The sequence below is a fragment of the Schistocerca piceifrons genome, chromosome 5 (assembly GCF_021461385.2).
Source record: "Schistocerca piceifrons isolate TAMUIC-IGC-003096 chromosome 5, iqSchPice1.1, whole genome shotgun sequence".
NCBI lineage: Eukaryota > Metazoa > Arthropoda > Insecta > Orthoptera > Acrididae > Schistocerca > Schistocerca piceifrons.
In genome coordinates, this window is record NC_060142.1 from 304618925 (window position 1) to 304639492 (window position 20568).

The window sequence follows — 20568 nt, forward strand, 5'->3', positions numbered from 1 at the left end:
CTATGCCTCTGCGTCACCTTTGACATTGCAGATGCTAGACCCCCATCCACCATTGTGAGGTACGACTTGCAACTGGTGCTTTCCGGACTAGCCCTTTGATTAGCCTTCTCGCAGAGGTGGGGATTCCAGTGCTGCAAGTTTTGGGACAACAACAGCTGATATCTTATGAGCTCTGCATTCGCTGCACCCCAATGCTCCCTAATTATGGTCTCCTTTATCCAGACACGGTGATCAACCTCCCATGGCAGTGACCACGATGTGGGGTTACCATGGCTGCCCGCATTCATTTGCTTTTTTCTGAGCTCCAGCACTTCCCGTACTGCCTCTTTTCTCCACTCACGCATGTACCCCTCCATGGTGTGTCTCTCGGGCCATAGCTCTGTCTTGATCTCTCCATCAATTCAAAGGATTCTGTCCCTCCAGAGGCCCTTTACCACCAATTCTACTGTCTCTTCAGTTCATTCCAGGGATCAGATGTGATTTATACTGATGGCTCCATGGTTGCTGGTCACACTGGTTATGCTTACACTTATGCGAGACACACAGAACTTCATTCCTTGCCAGGTGGCTGTAGTGTTTTTACTGCAGAATTGGTACCATCGTGCACACACTGAACCATGTCCACTTCTGCTCAGGACTGTCCTTCACTATCTGTAGTGACTCCTTGAGCAGTTTGCAAGCTATCAGCCAGTTCTTCCCTCGCCACCCATTGGTCATAGCTATCCAGGTCTCCCTATCTTTCCTTGATCAACGTGGATGGTCAGCTGTTTTCATTTGGACCCCAAGCCATGTTGGTATCCCAGGCAATGAACTAATAGGCCATCTCTTGCTACTGGCATTCCGGAAATAGGCTTTTGGTCAGCATTATGTTGTCAAATTTTGAAATGCAGAATGGCACACTCTTTCTTCGCAGCACAAGCTCAGGGTGATAAAGGATTCTACATTCAGCAGGCTACTTGAAGTTGATCAAGCCAACTGCACACTCCATTCCTATAATAACTGAAGCCAGCATTACCATGCATAATTAAATCTTAAAACATGCATGCATTAATGCGCTATCAAATGACTAAACATGCACAATTAAAGGAAAAATTTGCAGTGTCAGAATTCAGTCTTTTGGTCATATGCATTTTAGTTATTTTAAAACAATATACGACGACCAGTTTTTAAAAATTCCCCACCACCCTGGGGTAGCTCTGCATGGTGAGACACTGAGCTAGCAATCCCCGGATTCAGAAGATGGCGTGGTTTGAATCCATCTGCCAGCAACCTTGAAAATGGTTTGCTGTGATTTCCCATTTTCAATTTAGGCAAATGCTGGGTTGGTCCCTTGCTATAGGCCACAGCCAACTCCTTTCGATCACCTTTCTTTCCTGACATTCTCCAATTCCCTTAAAGATGCAACTCCTCTGCTTAAATGAAAAGCTGTGAATCCAAAGGCTACCAGAGCGTCTCTTCGGACACTCCTGGCACTGAAAGCTATATGATAAATAAATAATAATGCAAATTATCCTCATTTAGGCTCATGCATTTGTCTATGGAGACATTCTTTAATGCAGAAAATGATCTTTCTTACACTGCAAGAAATGACAGATGTTTACTTACATGAGGATAGTCGGGAAAGTGTATGGTTGAATAATTCCAGACACTTTGCATTTTTGTCATCAAAATTTACTCTAACTTCTCTACTGAAATGAAATGAAATTTCGTGTGACGAGGGCCTCCCATCGGGTAGACCGTTCGCCTGGTGCAAGTCTTTCGATTTGACGTCACTTCGGCCACTTGCTCGTCAATGAGGATGAAATGATGATGATTAGGACAACACAACACCCAGTCCCTGAGCGGAGAAAATCTCCGACCCAGCCGGGAATCGAACCCGGGCCCTTTGGATTGATAGTCTGTCGCACTGATCACTCAGCTACCAGTGGTGGACACTTCTCTACTGAACAGAAATCTCTTTATTCCAAACGTTCTGTGAATAATAATCATGGTGTCCCAAAAAATCAGCACTCGTGTATTACTGATCACCTCCTCAGCTCAAATTCAGACAGAGAAGAAGAGTGTAAAATGACCTTGGAGGGTAAAAGGAAATTGGAGCATGATTGCTTCTTAACAGTTTGCCAAAATACTGCAGTCCTAAACAATGATATTATATCTTCGCTTGGTGAAAACTCTGAGATCATATTGAAATAAAATGGTTTATCATTCTTTATGGAAATTTACAGAATAAATGAAAAACATGAGTGTTTGTATGGTCATCTCAATTAAATTAGACCCCTCCTTTGATAAAATTCTGGCTATGTCCTAGTTTCACACAGCAATAGTATTTTTGTGCATATTTTTGGCCCAAACCTGATTCCCTGAAAAATTTACTGTATCTTTTACCATTCCAATGCAGTTGCGGACGTCAGGAACATTATTTAAGTCATTTACTGCATGGTTTAATTTGTGGCAGGTGCAGCAAAAATATGAACCCTTTTTATATGTTCTTCTCAATGTTTTTTGGACCCACCATCATAGCACATCTGTTATAGCTCTGTCCCATGCATTTATTGACATCAATGTTTAATTCACTTATGAAGCCATTCATTTCAGCAGCTATTGTTTGGGCATCCGTTTTTTTCCAACTCGACAAAACCCATAAATTCTTCCTTAAAAATTTTTCCCTTTTATTGTAATAGCTAAGACCTATTGATAGTTGCTTCTTTTCTGATACATCGGCTGATCATCAGGCAAAATGCTGTAGCCACTTGCAGCTTTGACATTATCTACCAATTTTTCACTGATTATGACTCCACATATGTTTAAAATCTCATTTTATATAGTTGGGTTTCCAGTTTTATGCCTTTTTTGTAAATTTGCTCAAAATTTCGTCACCAGAATCAATATTTAGTCCAAGCAAATCTTGAAATATGCCATCATCCTTTTCTTTTCCTCTCGAGGCAAATCATGAGTTTCGCAGAAATAAGTGTACTGACTATAGCTTGTAATGCATCTCCACTAAAAAAGTTTCAAAACCTGGCTTCAAATGATGACTCCAGGAATATACTAAAGCTCCCTACATATTGCTCACATAGAGATCGTGAAGATAAGATTAGAATAATTACAGCAAGTACAGAGGCATTCAGACCATCATTCTTCCCCCACTCTATATGTGACTGGAACAGGAAGAAACCATAATAACTGGCATAGTGGGCTGTACAGTCTGCCATGGCGGTTTGCAGAGTGTGTGTGTGTGTGTGTGTGTGTGTGTGTTTGAGGTTTACGGGCGCTAAACAACGTGGTCATCAGCGCCCATGCAGAGTGTAGATGTAGGTATAGACTCTTGGTGCCAATGACTATCTACATGTGGTTTACAACAATTATATATCTTTGTACTTAGTGAACGATCAGATGAATGGGGATCCCTGTATATCATGTTCATATTTCGGTGGAAATATAAGGGCCATTTTTTTCCCTCCAGTAGGCTGTAAATAAAAGACAAGTTCATAGAAAACAATTGTTATTACCTAAAGTTTTATACACATATGGTTACTTTTCATCATCATCACCGAAAAGATTGAGACATTTATAATACCTGTGGACAAGCTTTGCAATACGGTAAAGGCACCAGTAGTTGACACCTTAAGAAATGAAACTACTATAATTTGATATTTATTAATACAAGTGGATGTTGGGCACAAACACAATTAATCTTCAGGTTCTTTGATCTTTTGTGATTTGATATTTATTATAATTCACTATGTTAAGATACAGTAAATGGTAAATAAAAATTATAACAAAAGTATAAATGCAGTCATCAGAAGTTGACACTAGTGAGACACGAAAGTTTCAGTAGTTGACAGGAAAAATATTCACTAGTTGATACTAAACAAATAACTTTAGTCTACACATCACAGCCAATACTGTTTTGGAATTCATATTTCAAATGTTCATTAGTGATACTTGAGAGTGGTAAAGGAAGCTTGTCAATAACCTGTGATGGACTAATAGCACTAACATCATTTTCATCATCATAAAATAACTTTTTCTGACAGTTGCAAGATTTTAGAGCCATTACTTCTATTTCACCATCCTCAGACACATGCTGAACAATACAAACATATTTGAAATATCTCTTCTTTCCAGGGGGGAAAAAAAAAAAAAAAAAAAAAAAAAAAAAAAAAAAAAAAAAAAAAAAAAAAAAAAAAAAACGAGAAGAAATTCGCCATTTTTATAAAATTTATTCATATTTTCTTCTTTGTTTGCTGTTTATTTTTCTATTATAATTGTTTGATCAGAATTGTCGTCTTCCTTGCCATCAGATGTCTGCAAATCACTATCAGGGAGCATACTAATCTCATCCATACTGCTGCCTGACTCACTCCATTCTTCATCTTCAGAATCTGAGGACACTGAAATTGTTCTTTTCTTGTGCACTTTTGGATTTCTACGATTCTCTGCTTTAGTTTGCTTCTTGAGTTTCTTAGCAATCTCAGACTGTTCTTTCTTCAGTTTTCATGCTTCTGCTCTCTCAGCTTTTGGTCTTTCTCTTTGTAGCTCCAGTTGTTCCTTCTTATGATGATATTCCTCCCAGTGGTTGGAAGTCACAACACTTGGAAGTTTTTCTCTTAATCTTCTTTTCCCTTGTTTTCCTGTGTTCTGTGGCCAAAATAATGCACGTTTGAATGGGGAGGGGATTGGTTGGTCTCCTGATTTCCTATTAATGTTTCCACTAGAAGCACACTGAGGAAAATCAGAATTTTTCATTGAATTCTTTGGTGTGACACACTGGTCTGTTACATTAATCTCCTCTCTTTCTTTATTTTGGTTGTTGCCTGCCAAGATTTTCATTTCTTCCTGTTTTTTATTTTTGATTACTTCATTATTTTGTTTTTCATCTGGATGGACATTTCCTTCCTCCAATTTTTCATTTTGGTTTGCCACACAGTTGTTTGTGTCGTCAACAGACTGGGAAAGGATAGAATTATGACAATCATTTTTAATTTCCTTCCAAAGCAAAAACAAAGACTGGTCATTTATATTTCCTTCCCAAACATCACTTAAAGACTCAAAACATGAAAGTTTATCTTTCCCAGTGTATGTTTCTAGAACCTCAAATCCAACTCTTAAGTTTAATGTTTCAGAAGTGGCAGTTCTGTTAGTAGTAAGTATAACTTCATCACTGACTGATGGAATTTTTGAGTAGTCTACAGCCTCTGGATTCCATGGAACAAGTTCTCCTGAATCCATTCTCAAACGGTTTAATGAACTCATCCAAAGTTTGTTCCAGTAAGGGTGCAAAATGGATCTTCTTAAGCACTGGTTGATCCAAATGTTCCATTCCCCACTGATGTACCTTGTTTTTTTCAACTTTCCTTTAACAAATGAAAGACGGCAACATCCATAGGTTGAAGAAGATGTGTAGAATTTGGAAGCAAAGCTACGAGTATTATCCCAGGCTCATTACAAAACTTACTTGTGTGTAAGGTGAGATGTGATGCATGGCCATCAATAAACACAATGACTGTCAGTGTGGTATTTTCTTTTCTAGAAGGTAAGGATGGAAAACATTCGTTATAAATTCAAAGAATAATGGACCAGTCATCCAACCTTTTTCAGATTTACCTATTCCCCAATGTTTTGGTACACTTTCTGCTAGTTCCTGTGGTATTCTAATGTATTTAAACACCGTCGTTGGAGGTGCTAAATCGCCATTTGCATTTGCAGTCAACAAAACTGTTAGACATTCTTTCTCGTCACTATTCACTTGCTGGTACACGTACTTTTCTCCTTTCAGGGCCAACACTTTGTTTCCTTTGGGGTTCAGAAAGAAAGCAGTTTCATCTAAATTAAAAACTCTTTCGGGACTTTGAAGAATTGACCTAAAATTGTTCTCTGTTAAATATTTATCTATCTCATCAAACCAGTTTCTTATAGCTTCTGGCTTTACTCCTGCCCTGCTTGATGTCAGATTTTGTGACATTTTAATCCCAAATTGGGATGGCGCTTCATAAAATCGTTGTACCAAGTTTTCCCTGGGTGGCTGCAAACAAAGGGATTTTTACGTTTCAGTTGTTCAATCAGGTGCTGCACACTGTCCAGAAGTCCGAGTTTTGTTATGGGGAATCCGGCCTTAGCCATAGTACAAATCCAGTGTACTAATAAATCCTCCTCTTCTTTGGTAAGAACTGTATCAGGATCCATGTGACGATTTCTAGGCGTCTTCCCTCTGGCTTTGTACATTAAAGTAATTCGAAACCGAGAAACTTTTTACTGCTGTAAAAACAGGCATTCCATTAAGTACTGCATCAATGGCAAGCTGCATTTGTTCCTCTGGATAACTGAGCATCTTTCCTTTTACTCGTGGGATTATAATGACCTAAATAATACAAAACGTAATGTCAGAAATTCACATTACTTGAATGCCAGTAGTTGACATGGTATGAGCTAGTGGTTGACAGTCTAATCTAATCTAATCAAATCATAGGGTGTCAACTACTGGATCTATACATGCAACGATAAATTTAACACAAATAGAGATCAGAATTAAGTGCAAATAATGGATATAGTACCTTTTCTTCTATATTCATGTCACAATTTGAAATGTGTTTCCCTAAGAAGTTAGTGAGGTCCAAGTCTTCAGAACACAAATCACACAAACGTTGGATAACTACAGGCATTAGGACTTCCAGTGTAACCATGAAAAGACTGAACCAAGAAATTAAAACTTGCTCAGATCCACAGTTTGTAGAATATGTAAAAACATACAGGAAAATATACCAAAAGGCAATAGCAAAGGCAAAGTTGCTATATAATGACAATTTAATCAGTAACTCAGACAACAAACTACAAACTATATGGGACATTGTGAGTAATGAAACTACTACCTTGGGAGAAGAGGAAGAAATAATACTCAAAAGCAGTGAAATTTGCAATATAAAAAGAAGGAAATGGCAAACTATATTAATAACTATTTTTTCACTAAACTTAAACTTCACAAAACAAAACATAATACAAGCTCCAAGGGTTGCCTGCAGTATGAATATTCCTTCAAAAAATGAGTAGAAAGTAGTTAGAGTGATTAGAAGCTTCAAACCAGAAATGGCAGCAAGTGTTGATGAAGTACCAGTTTCAATCAGAATAGGGACTGCAGTGCAGATTGCAAAACCTTTAGCACGTATTGCAAATTTATCCTTTAGTGAAGGTGTGTTTCCTCAGCAACTGAAGATCTCAAAAGTGAGGTCACTATTTAAAAATGGAGACAGACATAAAATAGAAAACTACCGTCCCGTATCACCTCTTCCTGCTTCCTCCAAAATATTGGAGAAACTGATGAAATTGAGAGTCACCGGTTACCTAGACAATAATAAACTTTGGAATAGAAATCAACATGGTTTTCGTGCAAAACAAAGCACAGAAACTGCAGTCATAGACTACACCCAAGAAATAATTAAAAATTTGGAAAAAAAAACAAAAGTGTAGTAGGAATCAATTTAGATCTATCTAAAGCTTTCGATACAATCTGCCATGAAATCCTCCTTGATAAGCTGCAAGCAGTAGGTATTAGAGGAAGAGTTATAATGTGGTTTTAGTCATATCTCAAAAACAGATCTCAGATTGTAGAGCTCACCACTTTAAATTCAAATAAAAAAATAAGGTTAGTTTCAGGAGCAAAAGAAGTTGCTTTAGGAGTACCCTAGGGCAGCATCTTAGGGCCACTACTGTTTCTGATATATGTCAATGATTTACAGTTACAATATAATACAGCCAAAATTGTACTATATGCAGATGATAAGTCTGATAGTGAGCGACTTTAAAACCTCGTTACAGTCAACTATTGACAAAATCCTAAAAAGTATTGAGACTTGGTTCAGCATAAATAAACTTACACTCAATGCAAAGAAAATAAATTACATACAGTTTGGTAAAATGATTCAGGATGAAGACATTAATCTAGAACTGGATGACAGACGAATAGAGAGAGTGCATTTTGGAAAAGTGTTAGGAATGCATATAGATGAAGCTATGAATTGGAAACACCACGTAAAATTTCTTACACACAGACTTAACTCAGCCTGCTTTGCACTGAGAGTTATTGCAAATGTTTGCACTCTAGAAGGCATCAGAATGGCATACTTTGGATACTTTCATTCTGTAGCCTCATTTGGAATAGTGTTCTGGGCCAGCTCAAAATCTAATTTGAAAGACATTTTTATTTTACAAAAACGGGCTGTTTGAATAATTACCCACAGTCCAACACAAGCTCACTGCAGACTTATTTTCAAAAAGTTAGGAATACTTACTCTGCCATCAATCTATATACTTAAATGTGTACTCTTAACCAAAGCTAATCTAAGCAATCTCCACACAAATGCAGACTGTCACAACTGTAACACAAGGAACAACAATGGTCTCCACATAGAACAAGTAAGAACAACACGATCTCAGAAGCATGTAAGCCACATGGGCATTAAGCTCTATAATTCACTGCCTCAGTACATTAAAGATTTAAAGGACAATACAAGTTTTAAACTGGAACTTAGAAAATTTTTAATTGATAAATGTTGCTACTCAATAAATGAATATCTTGAAGACCAAGAAAATGACTTTACAAACTAACCTTTAAAATTTTCTATCTTCGTTTGTTTCAGCTTTTATTATACTTTACTAGCTATACTACTAGTTATATATTGTTACTGAGAAGCAAATTACTATAAACCATTTATGTGGAAAAAATGTACGTTTGCTGTCATTTATTATAGACAATTTCATTTTGTACATTCTATATTTTAATTTTTGTGTATGAAATCCAATTGTAGACAATTTCATTTTGTACATTTTATATTGTTAATTTCTATGTATGACAAGTCCAATATCGTTTGTACGTTGACACGGACGCTAAATGAATATGCAGCACGCGTACCCGCTGGCGAGCCGGCCAAAGCGGGTTGCATCATGCAGCCACACAGGTGCTCAACAGCCAACGCGCCACTATGTTATGTTTTCAATTATTTTCAAATTGTTGCATCCTCGAGCCCCCGTTCACCAGATGTACATCTAGTGACTGGCGGCTGACACTACAGATCAGACTTTATTAATAATTGTAGTAAAGGGTTACATCACCAGTTACAGTAACATTCTCAGCAAGTACACCAAGTCCTTTCAATCATCATCATTACTAACTTTACGACAGGACCGGGTATACAATGTAAACGGCATATTACTATATACGTAACTAGGTCTAGATTCGGACTTAGCATCTATTCCACAACGCCAAGTCTTATAGGAGCTAAGCTTACGAGGATACAGGGAATGAAAAAGGTATTAAAAACGTTGTTGGACTCAATAGTTGACAGACGTGCCAACTACTAAAAATGAGGAACATATTAGCACCAGTACTTGACACCTGGTCCCTGACCATACCATAACCTAAATTCACAAATTCGCTTACTTTTTTTACTACTAGAACCATCTAAAAAACTATACACAAAAAATAATAATATCTTATGTTTGCTTTGCCACATCAAAAATGTACCTACTTATCGATTTAGAGAAGAAACTCAACGAAAGCAGAGCAACACCAACACACTGTTACAAACAGAAGCACCCACTTCAATAATGGCTGCTAGAAAAATATGATAGTTATCAAATTACACTGTAGATGGCACCACCATACAACAGCAGTCAAAACTCTATCTCTGAATTAAGCGATTTTCTTATTTTAAGAACTTTTATTTGACAGTGTCAACTACTGGTGTTATGTCAACTCCGGTGCCTTGTACGACAGATCTTGAAACTTCTGGAATTTTCTTAGACAAAGCAGTTATAGTGATCCCATGATTTACTCTAACCATTATGTGACTCATTCAAGGTTGGCTGTAATGACAGACTTGCGTCTGCAGGTCATTTCGGCCATCTTTAAACTTTCGGCACCATTCACGCACACCACCATCAATCATGAAGTTATCACTGTACATTCGGCTCATTCTCTGACGAATTTCTGCTGCACTATTCCCTTCTGCTTGCTGAAACTGAATTACACTTCGTAGTTTACACTTGGCAGGAGCAACAATGACGGCAGCCATGTTTACGTGGCGGAATGTGTAGTGCGAGAGTTGCGCAGTAGCCTACAGTGCATGTCCACTTTCTACCACTCCCTTAGCTTCTATACTAAGTGATCGGAGGTTGAAAAACACAAACACAAAACACACTTTTCAATCTCTTTGACTAAGCAAGCGAAGGCCTGTACATTTCTAACCAAGTGTGACTGAATTTGCATTTTAAATGTGTAGTGTCAACAGCAACATCATAATTTTCTGGAGGTACCTGGCCTTCAACAATTCCATTTGCGTTCCAGTAGCCACTACAAAAGATCGCCCAACCCACTGCATACTTACCTCCATCTTCCAGAACGGGTGTATATATAGATACACGAGATTCAGAAGCTACCTCATCAATAATATCACCAGAATTTACGGGTTCCAATTCTAATCCTTCTAAAGGGTTCAGTAGTGAGTTACACAAGCTTTTATTGCTATTGTCTTTGGGATGACAAGAATAAAATTGTGTAAATGGCACTTGATCCTCCTGTCATCCTCTTCTGTCGTTATTTTCCTCTTTCTTGGTTTTGTGGCTGCAAAAATAAACAAACAATCCTAAAAGTCATGTTTCATTTATAGTCTGGCCAACGAAAGCTGGCTTAATTAATAAAGTGATTTGTTTTCACGTTGTCATTGGATACTGTTTTCAACCAAATTCAAAAAGGTTTTATTTATGTGACCCATATATGTATATGTAATTAGTAGAGACAGGATTATATGCATTTGTATGTTGCATATGCATTTGCATCTTTGGCTCCTTTTCATCGGTTACTGCATATTTTAACTAGAAACTAGTGACGATGCATATTTTCGTTCTATGTTTACATATTTAGACAGGTGGTCTCTAGCTCGATCTAGTTTTGATGTGTCACAAATTGACCGCGACCTAGAACTGCGTGCAGTCGTTAACCGAGAGGCCACTGCCTAGAGAAATCATTAGAGAGGAGGAACAGCCCCATATTAATGCCCTTTGCTGTCATACCGTACACGTCGGCAACAATTAAACTACGCAAACTTTTAGTCTCACGTCCATTGTTTCTGTTTAGCTTTCTATTTACTTGTACGCAGTTCACGTCTTTACGACGTGCAGTGTGTAACGTGTCGTGCGCCATGCCGCTCGAAAAAAGGAACGTCGTTTCGAGGATAGCTGACCATCCTGGAACATTTACGTATGACGGAATTGTTTTGTATTGCCGAGTTTGCGAGAAAAACGTTTCGTGCAAAAAAAGTTTCAAATAGGTTAGCATGTCAAGATTAGTCTTCATATCGCAGGAATGCAGAAGCAAGAACCACGACGACTTCTGACAAGAGCAAGTTGCAGTAGCAGGGTTTGTTCAAAGGTAACCGAAAAAGTCGGTTTAACATGGATCTGTGAGAAGCATTCATTACAAGCAATATTCTCGTCTACACAAAACTTACAAACCCTATCCTAAAAGGCTTCCTGCGCAAATATTGCTTAAACCAAATTATACCAGATGAATCAACATTACGTAAAAATTAGATACCTGTATCGAAAATTTATATGAACATTCTGGAAGAAATACACAATGAACCCAAGGACAGCACTATTTAGATTTCAGTTGATGAAACTACAGACACTTGTACCCGTTACATTGCAAATTTAATTGTTGGTGCTTCAAAAGAAGAGCCTTCGTCTTCCTATTTAGCAGCCTGCAAAGAACTTGAAAAATTAAATCATTCTGCGATCGCCAGATTTGTGAATGTGGATTAGAAAAATATTCTCAGAATCATCCTGCAGATGAAACTGTGTTCGTGTTTATTTCAAGGCTCCTTCCTACAAGTTCAAAGCAGGAAAAACCCTCCTATTCATATTATGTGCTTTGCTCATGGAATACATCGCCTTGATGAAGAAGTACGTTCCACGTTTGTGAATGTAAATAAACTGATTTCATCCACAAAGACAGTGTTTCTAAAGGCTCGTGCTCGCATCAAGATCTACAAAGAAAAACTACCGAATGTGCCTTTATCTCCCGAACCAGTGATAAATCGTTGGGGTACGTGGGTAGGTAGAAGCTGTGCTGTTTTACAATGAACGTTTCGAGGTCATTAGAGGGGTAGTAAACGACTTCGATAGTGCAGAGGCTTTGGCGATTTGCCAGTGCAAATAAGTTTTTAATGATTCCAGTATTAAAAAACTACATTGCTGTGATTAGCACTCATTTTTCCCATATACCTGCATGTATTAAAAAGCCTAAAATTCAAGGTTTGGCGCTGAATGAATCTAATAAGTTAATGAATAATGAACTCCTCATTGCCACAAGCATTCCCAAGAAAACATTTTAAACAATAATCCAAGCTTTGAATCCTTGTGCCATACTGATAAGTTTTATTAATGGGACCAGAAACAATAAGTACCAACATAGCACCCAAATTCAAATACTGCCCTGTTACCTCTGTTGATGTAGAACGGTCCTTTTTTGCTTATAAAAATGTTGTGAGTGGTCGAAGATCCAATCTTACACTGAACTTATGGAACAGTACTTGTTCATTTATGTTTGCAACAGTAGAAAAATGTAAAATAAATGGTAAATGATGATTTGGTCCAATAGTATTAATTAAAAGTTAATGCTGTTCAAAAAATTCATGATTTTTTAAAAATAAAATATTACTTAGATTTTAAGCATGCCCCTTTCCGTGAGATATATCTCGAAGATGGTCCGTACGTATCGATTGTGTCGCTGCGACTCACTAACATCGCATCCGCTTGTTTCTGACAACAATAGCAAAGAAGGAACACTTCTTCAAACGCAGTATGCGTCTCCATCAGCGTTGTCAAGTTGACGGATTTCCCGTCAAATCTGACGTTATTTCATGTTGTGTGACGGGCCTTTTTTTGACGTATTATTCTGGTTTCGTTTAATTTGAAAAAAATTTCTTCAATAAAACTATTACTAATCCAAATCCTTGTGCACCTGCAAGACAGTGCCATGGATGTATTGCACTAAACCTCAGTTTCACTCAGTTCATTCAAATGAAATACATGTAGGACATAACCGAAACCTGAACTGAAATTAAGTCCTTAGGTTTCCTTCCTATTCAGAAATGTACATCACTGTAGTTTAGCTAACAGTGTTAAACATCTCTGATGACTGGCAAACTCAGCAAAGCAAACATAATGTGGTGGCAAATGGCTCTACTTTCTGTCGTAAGCAAAGATAGATTTGTAAGTAAAAGTTCCATACCAACGAACAGAGTGTAGGGAGCAGAAGCAGGAATCCTGAAATGCCATCCTGGGAAGGGTCCGAATGAAGGTGGTTTGCCATTGCCCCCCTCTGACCTGTTACAAAGTTTCGGGCACGTTTTTGTACATGACTGTGATGAGTGTTGGTACTATGTGGTGTCGTGTCTGTGTTTTTATGGATGAGGTCGGAGAGGTGGAAACTCAGTTCTGGCACATAGTGTAATTCTCTCGAAAAGCATTTAACAGGCCATCGAGCTTAACATCCCCATCTGACAGACGAATCACCATCAACAGTGTCACATGTTCTCTCTTCATGAGAGACTGTGGAGAGGTTTGAATTCAATCCAGCACATTGGTGCGAAAACTGGCGATCAGGAAGTTAAAACTACCATCTCTACTCCCCTGGCTGGCAAAACAATGGCAGTGAGAGTATCATTCACCACCAGAATTCGAACTGGCTTTATATGTACGATATGTGCCTCTACCCATTTCCGTAAAAATCACAATGAATATAGCGCAACAAAAAACAGATAGCTCAGCAACAAAGAAGACGAAATTGGAGTCAACATCAGCTAATGGTGAGACGCTGCGCTGTTGCCAACAAACATCTCAAATCACTATGGCACGAATTCTGCAGGCTGCTGCCGACTGCTACCGATCAAACTGGGGAGCTGTATTCCAGGTTACCGACTAAAGTGTTGTAGTGATTTATTATGTGTTTGCCCGTCCGGTTGGCCATGCGGTCTAACGCACGGCTTTCCGTGCGGGAAGGAGCGCCGGTTCCCGGCACGAATCCGCCCAGCGGATTTGTGTCAAGGTCTGGTGAGCCGACCAGTCTGTGGATGGTTTTCTAGGCGGTTTTCCATCTGCCTTGGCGAATGTGGGCTGGTTCCCCTTATTCCGCCTCAGTGACACTATGTCGGCGATTGCTGCACAAACAAGTTCTCCACGTACGCAAACAAAGGAGTTACACTCGTCTGGTGTGTGACGCGTTCCCAGGGGGGGGGGGGGGGGGGGCACTGGGGGCCGAACTGCACAATAACCCTATAACCCTGGGTTCAGTGTGGGGCAGCAGAGGGGTGAAGTGGACTGCGGTAGCTGTCGTGGAGTTGTGGACCAATGCGGCTGCTTCGGGGATGGAGCCTCTCCGTCGTTTCTAAGTCCCCAGTTAACATACGATACAATACATACAATATTGTGTGTTCAACAACTAGTGTCTAGTGCTCTTTTTGTTTATTTTTACGACTGACTGAGCATCTCTGAAAAGAATGTCAAGCAAATGTACTTCATTTTAGAAAAGAGTAGTTAAGTGATAAACAATTAAAGGATTAGGTGTTAGAGATGCCCGGGGAAACTGGTAGTGCGTGGTGTAAATATTGCCAATGCAACTTGAATGTGCATTTGTCAGATTTACTTCTGCATGGAAAAAGCAAGAAATATTCAAAAGCAGCTGAACCTTTTTCAACTTCAGGACAGTCAACATTGCTGTTTCAGTCTATGAAACATACATATGAACGTGCAGCTGCTGAAGCTGCTCTTACATGGTTTGTAGTGAATCACTATGCAGTTACAGGGTGTTTCAAAAATGACCGGTATATTTGAAACGGCAATAAAAACTAAATGAGCAGCGATAGAAATACACCGTTTGTTGCAATATGCTTGGGACAACAGTACATTTTCAGGCGGACAAACTTTCGAAATTACAGTAGTTACAATTTTCAACAACAGATGGCGCTGCAAGTGATGTCAAAGGTATAGAAGACAACGCAGTCTGTGGGTGCACCATTCTGTACGTCGTCTTTCTGCTGTAAGCATGTGCTGTTCACAACGTGCAAGTGTGCTGTAGACAACATGGTTTATTCCTTAGAACAGAGGATTTTTCTGGTGTTGGAATTCCACTGCCTAGAACACAGTGTTGTTGCAACAAGACGAAGTTTTCAACGGAGGTTTAATGTAACCAAAGGACCGAAAAGCGATACAATAAAGGATCTGTTTGAAAAATTTCAACGGACTTGGAACTTGACGGATGAACGTGCTGGAAAGGTAGGGTGACCGCGTACGGCAACCACAGAGGGCAACGCGCAGCTAGTGCAGCAGGTGATCCAACAGCGGCCTTGGGTTTCCGTTCGCCGTGTTGCAGCTGCGGTCCAAATGACGCCAACGTCCACGTATCGTCTCATGCGCCAGAGTTTACACCTCTATCCATACAAAATTCAAACGCGGCAACCCCTCAGCGCCGCTACCATTGCTGTACAAGAGACATTCGCTAACGATATAGTGCACAGGATTGATGACAGCGATATGCATGTGGGCAGCATTTGGTTTACTGACGAAGCTTATTTTTACCTGGACGGCTTCGTCAATAAACAGAACTGGCGCATATGGGGAATCAAAAAGCCCCATGTTGCAGTCCCATCGTCCCTGCATCCTCAAGAAGTACTGGTCTGGGCCGCCATTTCTTCCAAAGGAATCATTGGCCCATTTTTCAGATCCGAAACGATTACTGCATCACGCTATCTGGAAATTCTTCGTGAATTTGTGGCGGTACAAACTGCCTCAGACGACACTGCGAACACCTCGTAGTTTATGCAAGATGGTGCCCGGCCACATCGCACGGCCGACGTCTTTAATTTCCTGAATGAATATTTCGATGATCGTGTGATTGCTTTGGGCTATCCGAAACATACAGGAGGCGGCGTGGATTGGCCTCCCTATTCGCCAGACATGAACCCCTGTGACTTCTTTCTGTGGGGACACTTGAAAGACCAGGTGTACCGCCAGAATCCAGAAACAATTGAACAGCTGAAGCAGTACATCTCATCTGCATGTGAAGCCATTCTGCCAGACACGTTGTCAAAGGTTTCGGGTAATTTCATTCAGAGACTACGCCATATTATTGCTACGCATGGTGGATATGTGGAATATATCGTACGATAGAGTTTCCCAGACCGCAGCGCCATCTGTTGTTGAAAATTGTAACTACTGTAATTTCGAAAGTTTGTCTGCCTGAAAATGTACTGTTGTCCCAAGCATATTGCAACAAACGGTGTATTTCTATCGCTGCTCGTTTAGTTTTTATTGCCGTTTCAAATATACCGGTCATTTTTGAAACACCCTGTAAATCCGTTGTTCATCTTCCAGGTCTAATGAAGAAATTTTTTTGAAGTGCTGACCATGTATCTCTTTTACGGCTACACTGTATGAAGAGCAGTGCTTTGATCAGGAACATTCTCTTCTGGCACTTTAAATCAGAACTACAGAACGATGTTGGTAATGGACATTTCAGTCTTATTATAGATGAATCTACAGAAATATCTGTCACCAAACTGTTGGTTGTGTGCATTGTATGTTTTTCAAAGCAACAAAGCAGAGATATTCCCACCTTTTTAGGAGTAGTTGAATTAGAACAGGGGAATGCTGAATTTATTGTTACTGCAGTTAAGTTATTACTTCCAGATTATGGTCTAGGCCTTAAACAAATGAGAGGACTTGGTAAAAAATAGGTTCAAATGGCTCTAAGCACTATGGGACTTAATATCTGAGGTCATCAGTCCCCAAGACTTAGAATTACTTAAACCTAACTAAACTAAGGACATCACACACAGCCATGCCCGAGGCAGGTTTCGAACCTACGACTGTAGCAGCAGCGCCTAGAATCACTCGGCCACAGCGGCTGGCGGAATAGGTACAGATAATACCTCAGTAATGGTGAGTATTAACAACAGGGTTTATCAGAAACTGAAATGTGAGGTCCCTAATCTTGTATTGATCCCATGTGTTTGCCATTCAGTTCAGTTAGCAGTGTTCTCTGCCGCCCAAATGCTACCAAAGAATCTTGAGTTCTTAATTTGTGAAATTTATTCTTGGTTTTCTAAACCTTCTTCTCGACAAGTCATGTGTAGGGTGTTGCTTAAAGCAATAAATGATGGAGCCCAACCCCTTAAAATTGTACACCATTCAGACACAAGGTGGCTGTCGATCGAAGTTCCTGTTAATCGCATTTTAAGTCAGTGGCTTGAACTACAGACACATTTTGAAATACCCATACATCAGACTAAGTATTACACAGCTGAACTAATATAGTACCATATGTACTCTGGTGCCATCAATAAGCTTTATCCTCCGCTTCTGAGACCAACTCTAGAAGAATATCAAAGGGTTAATAAATCTTCCCAGTCAAGTACAGCAGGCCATTGGAAACTATTGGAAGACTTACAAGTTAGCTCTTGCTGTAGGTACTAATGAAGTGGATAGTTGTCCTCGGTTATAAGGGAGATTTGCGAGTGGTAGACAGTAGAAAATACAAATCCCCTAATATTTATCTTGGTCATGAAATAGAGGTCTCATTGGTAAATATGGTGAAAGAACAAAAAAATTAATGCATAAAGCGAAAATTATGTGCTTTGTTTAGTAGAGGAGTTCCAGAGGCGACTGCTGAATAATGTCAAGGTTTTGCAAAAGGTGTGCCTAATTGCTTCAGAAAAGTGTTTAAGCGTGGTGAAAGAAAGTAGAATCCTTCTAGCTCAGGAATTTTAATTACCTGACATAGAAATAACAAAAATTAACTTTCAGTGGTTTCCATTGATGGAAAAACGTCAATAGATTACAACTTTGGCAAGGCGCTAGTTCCCAAAATCAATTTCAGGAGCTCTCAGATTTTGCAGTGACGCTTTTGGTGTTACCTTGGTCAAATGCTAAGGTCGAAAGAGCATTTAGCATGCTCAACAATTAGTCCAGTGAAACTGTCAGAAAAAAAGCCTGTACCTTGCAAAAGGTGGGGTAGAAGATTTTATTTTTTTAACTCGTTCATATTGTTGGAAAGGTTAGAAAAGCAAGTTTTGCCAACAAAATTTCTCTTGGGAAAACTTTCTCCAGTCAAAAAACTTCGAAAATTTCGGCATTTTTTCAGTTTTTTTCAAAATATATCAGTTTCATTTGCTCCTATCTCTTTGATGTCTATTTTCTTTTTTAAAGAGCACAAAATTCTCTACAAATTTGATTCTTATTATTTTTTTCTACTCCTAATATCTAAGGCGCTACAGCGCATCAAAAAATACCAATTTTTCAAATTTCGAGCAACGAATAGTTGCTGACAATTTCCACGATGTAAAGTTCCACAGGAAAGATAAAGTTGTGACTCTTCTTTCTGCGTTCAATTCTGTAAAAGCTGGGAGTACTAAAATTACTCCTGTTGATCCTTTAACTCACTTCCAAAGGATTTGTTTAATGAAACAAAGTGAAGAAGAGTTAAAACCCTTTCGGAAATATGAACTTGCTCCTTACCCAATGTCCCTATTCTCAGAAAAAGGCATGCGAAAAGGAACAAAATCTTCATTCTACAATGCCTTCGTTCCAGTGGAAGATGTGAAGTCAGGTGGACCGAGTAAATTTTTTGTCATTAATGGAGGGTACCTTATCCACAAAGTGACTTGGACTCGAAATGTTTGCTTCAAGTCAATAGCCCAAAGCTATGTTTCTTACCTGCAACGTCATTTTGGATCTCAATTTGCTATTGTATTTGATGGGTATCCATGTGAGGGAGACAAATGTAGCACAAAGAGTGCTGAGAGGATTCGTAGGGCCAAACAAAATTCTTCGGTTGACGTTGTGGTTGAATCAGAGATGGCGAACCAAGTCCCTCAGGACAAGTTCTTGTACAACGAACGAAACAAGATGCGTTTGACCACACTTCTTAAAATGGAATTTCTGGAATGTAGCATTGAAGTGCACCAGGCACAAGAAGATGCTGACTTTATAATTGTAACATCTGCCATTACAAGAACCAAAGATTTTGGAAGTGTTGTCATTGTAGGAGAAGATGTTGACCTGCTTGTGCTCATGAATGGTTTGGGGCAAGGCATTGAAAACTTATTTTTGTTAAAGCCAGGAAGAGGAAATGCAGAAGACAAGTGGTTTTCCACTGCATCTTACAAGTTTGACAGTGAATATATTTTGTTCACTCACGCCTTTAGCGGATGTGATACAACATCTGCTTTTTTTGGTCAAGGAAAAACTAAGCGCTGCAATATTGTTGCGAAAAATGAACACCTAACCTCAGCGCTTTGCACGTTCAATAAACCACATGCTACCCGTGAAGAAATAATAACTGCAGGAGAACAGGTTACTATCGCATTATATAGTGGAAGAGTCAGCAGTTCCCACACACTAGACCATTTGCGGTATCAGCTATTCGCCAAGTCTGCCACAAAAAGCAAACTGAATCTTGCACGGTTGCCACCTACACAAGATGCTGCACAACATCATTCGTTGCGGACTTACCAACAAGTCCAAAGTTTGATGGGAAACTGGGAAACTCCTGAGAAATGGGGCTGGAATCACAGTGACCACGGTCCAATACTCGTTATAATGAGCCAAGATCCAGCACCTGAAGCACTTCTTCACATTGTTTCATGCTCATGCAAGCTGAACTGTGACGGAGCGTGCTCCTACAGAAAAGTGGGTTTGAAATGTTCTTCAATTTGCAAGTAATGTATTGGGGTCAACTGTGAAAACGTGCCAAAATTTTTATATGAAGACAGTGAAGAAGATGTTATGGAGGATGTTGAGGAAACCGCTGACGAAACCAATGAACTTGCTGAGGCTGACTCGCTGTTTAAAGAAGAGGTCAATCTGGGATCAACTCTATTTACAGACCCTGAATCCGTAACTCAAGGTATTTCTGGTGACACTGAGGAACCTGGCCCATCAAAACGTTGGAAGTGATGCTCATATCTGTCTCAAGTGTTCTTAAGTGCAATATTACAAGTATTACACACCCAGAACCGTCAACATTTTTTAGTAACTGACAATGCATTTTAAATGTAATAAAGGTACTTATTTTTAATGTCAACTGTTTGGCTTTTATACACAAGAATAATTACCTACCTAATTAGGTTGCATATTGCAGCTAATAATAGTTCAGTTTCCTGAGACAATTTATTGTGTGTGTGTGTGTGTGTGTGTGTGTGTGTGTGTGTATATATATCTCTCTCTTAATGATGTATTTTTATATTTATAGTTTTACAAATACCAGGGCTGAGGTGGCCCATAGTGAACTGCAGGTAGTATTGTAACAATCACAATAGTTGGGTGCCCAGCAATCCTCATGTTGCTACAGAGAAATTGAATACCTGAAAGTGAGGTGGTAAATTCCAACTTATAACATGATGTATAATGTATTTATACTACAAGAACAGAACCTGAAAAAATAGTGTTAAAAATTAGGTATCTTGCCACTATGCTCAAAATTTGAAAAATTGGTATTTTTTGAGGCGCAGTAAAGCC

The 20568-nt window shown here is 39.2% G+C and overlaps 1 protein-coding gene across 1 annotated transcript; it reads right to left on the reverse strand.

Annotated features, from left to right (window-relative positions):
• Positions 1-4203: 4203 nt before the first annotated feature.
• Positions 4204-9604, reverse strand: LOC124798713. Its single transcript, XM_047262231.1, has 2 exons — positions 9522-9604; positions 4204-6361 (listed from the first exon to the last, which is right to left on the reverse strand). The coding sequence occupies exon 2, from the start codon at positions 5254-5256 to the stop codon at positions 4498-4500; it is 759 nt and encodes a 252-aa protein (XP_047118187.1). The 5' UTR covers positions 5257-6361; positions 9522-9604; the 3' UTR covers positions 4204-4497.
• Between the last annotated feature and the right edge of the window lie 10964 nt (positions 9605-20568).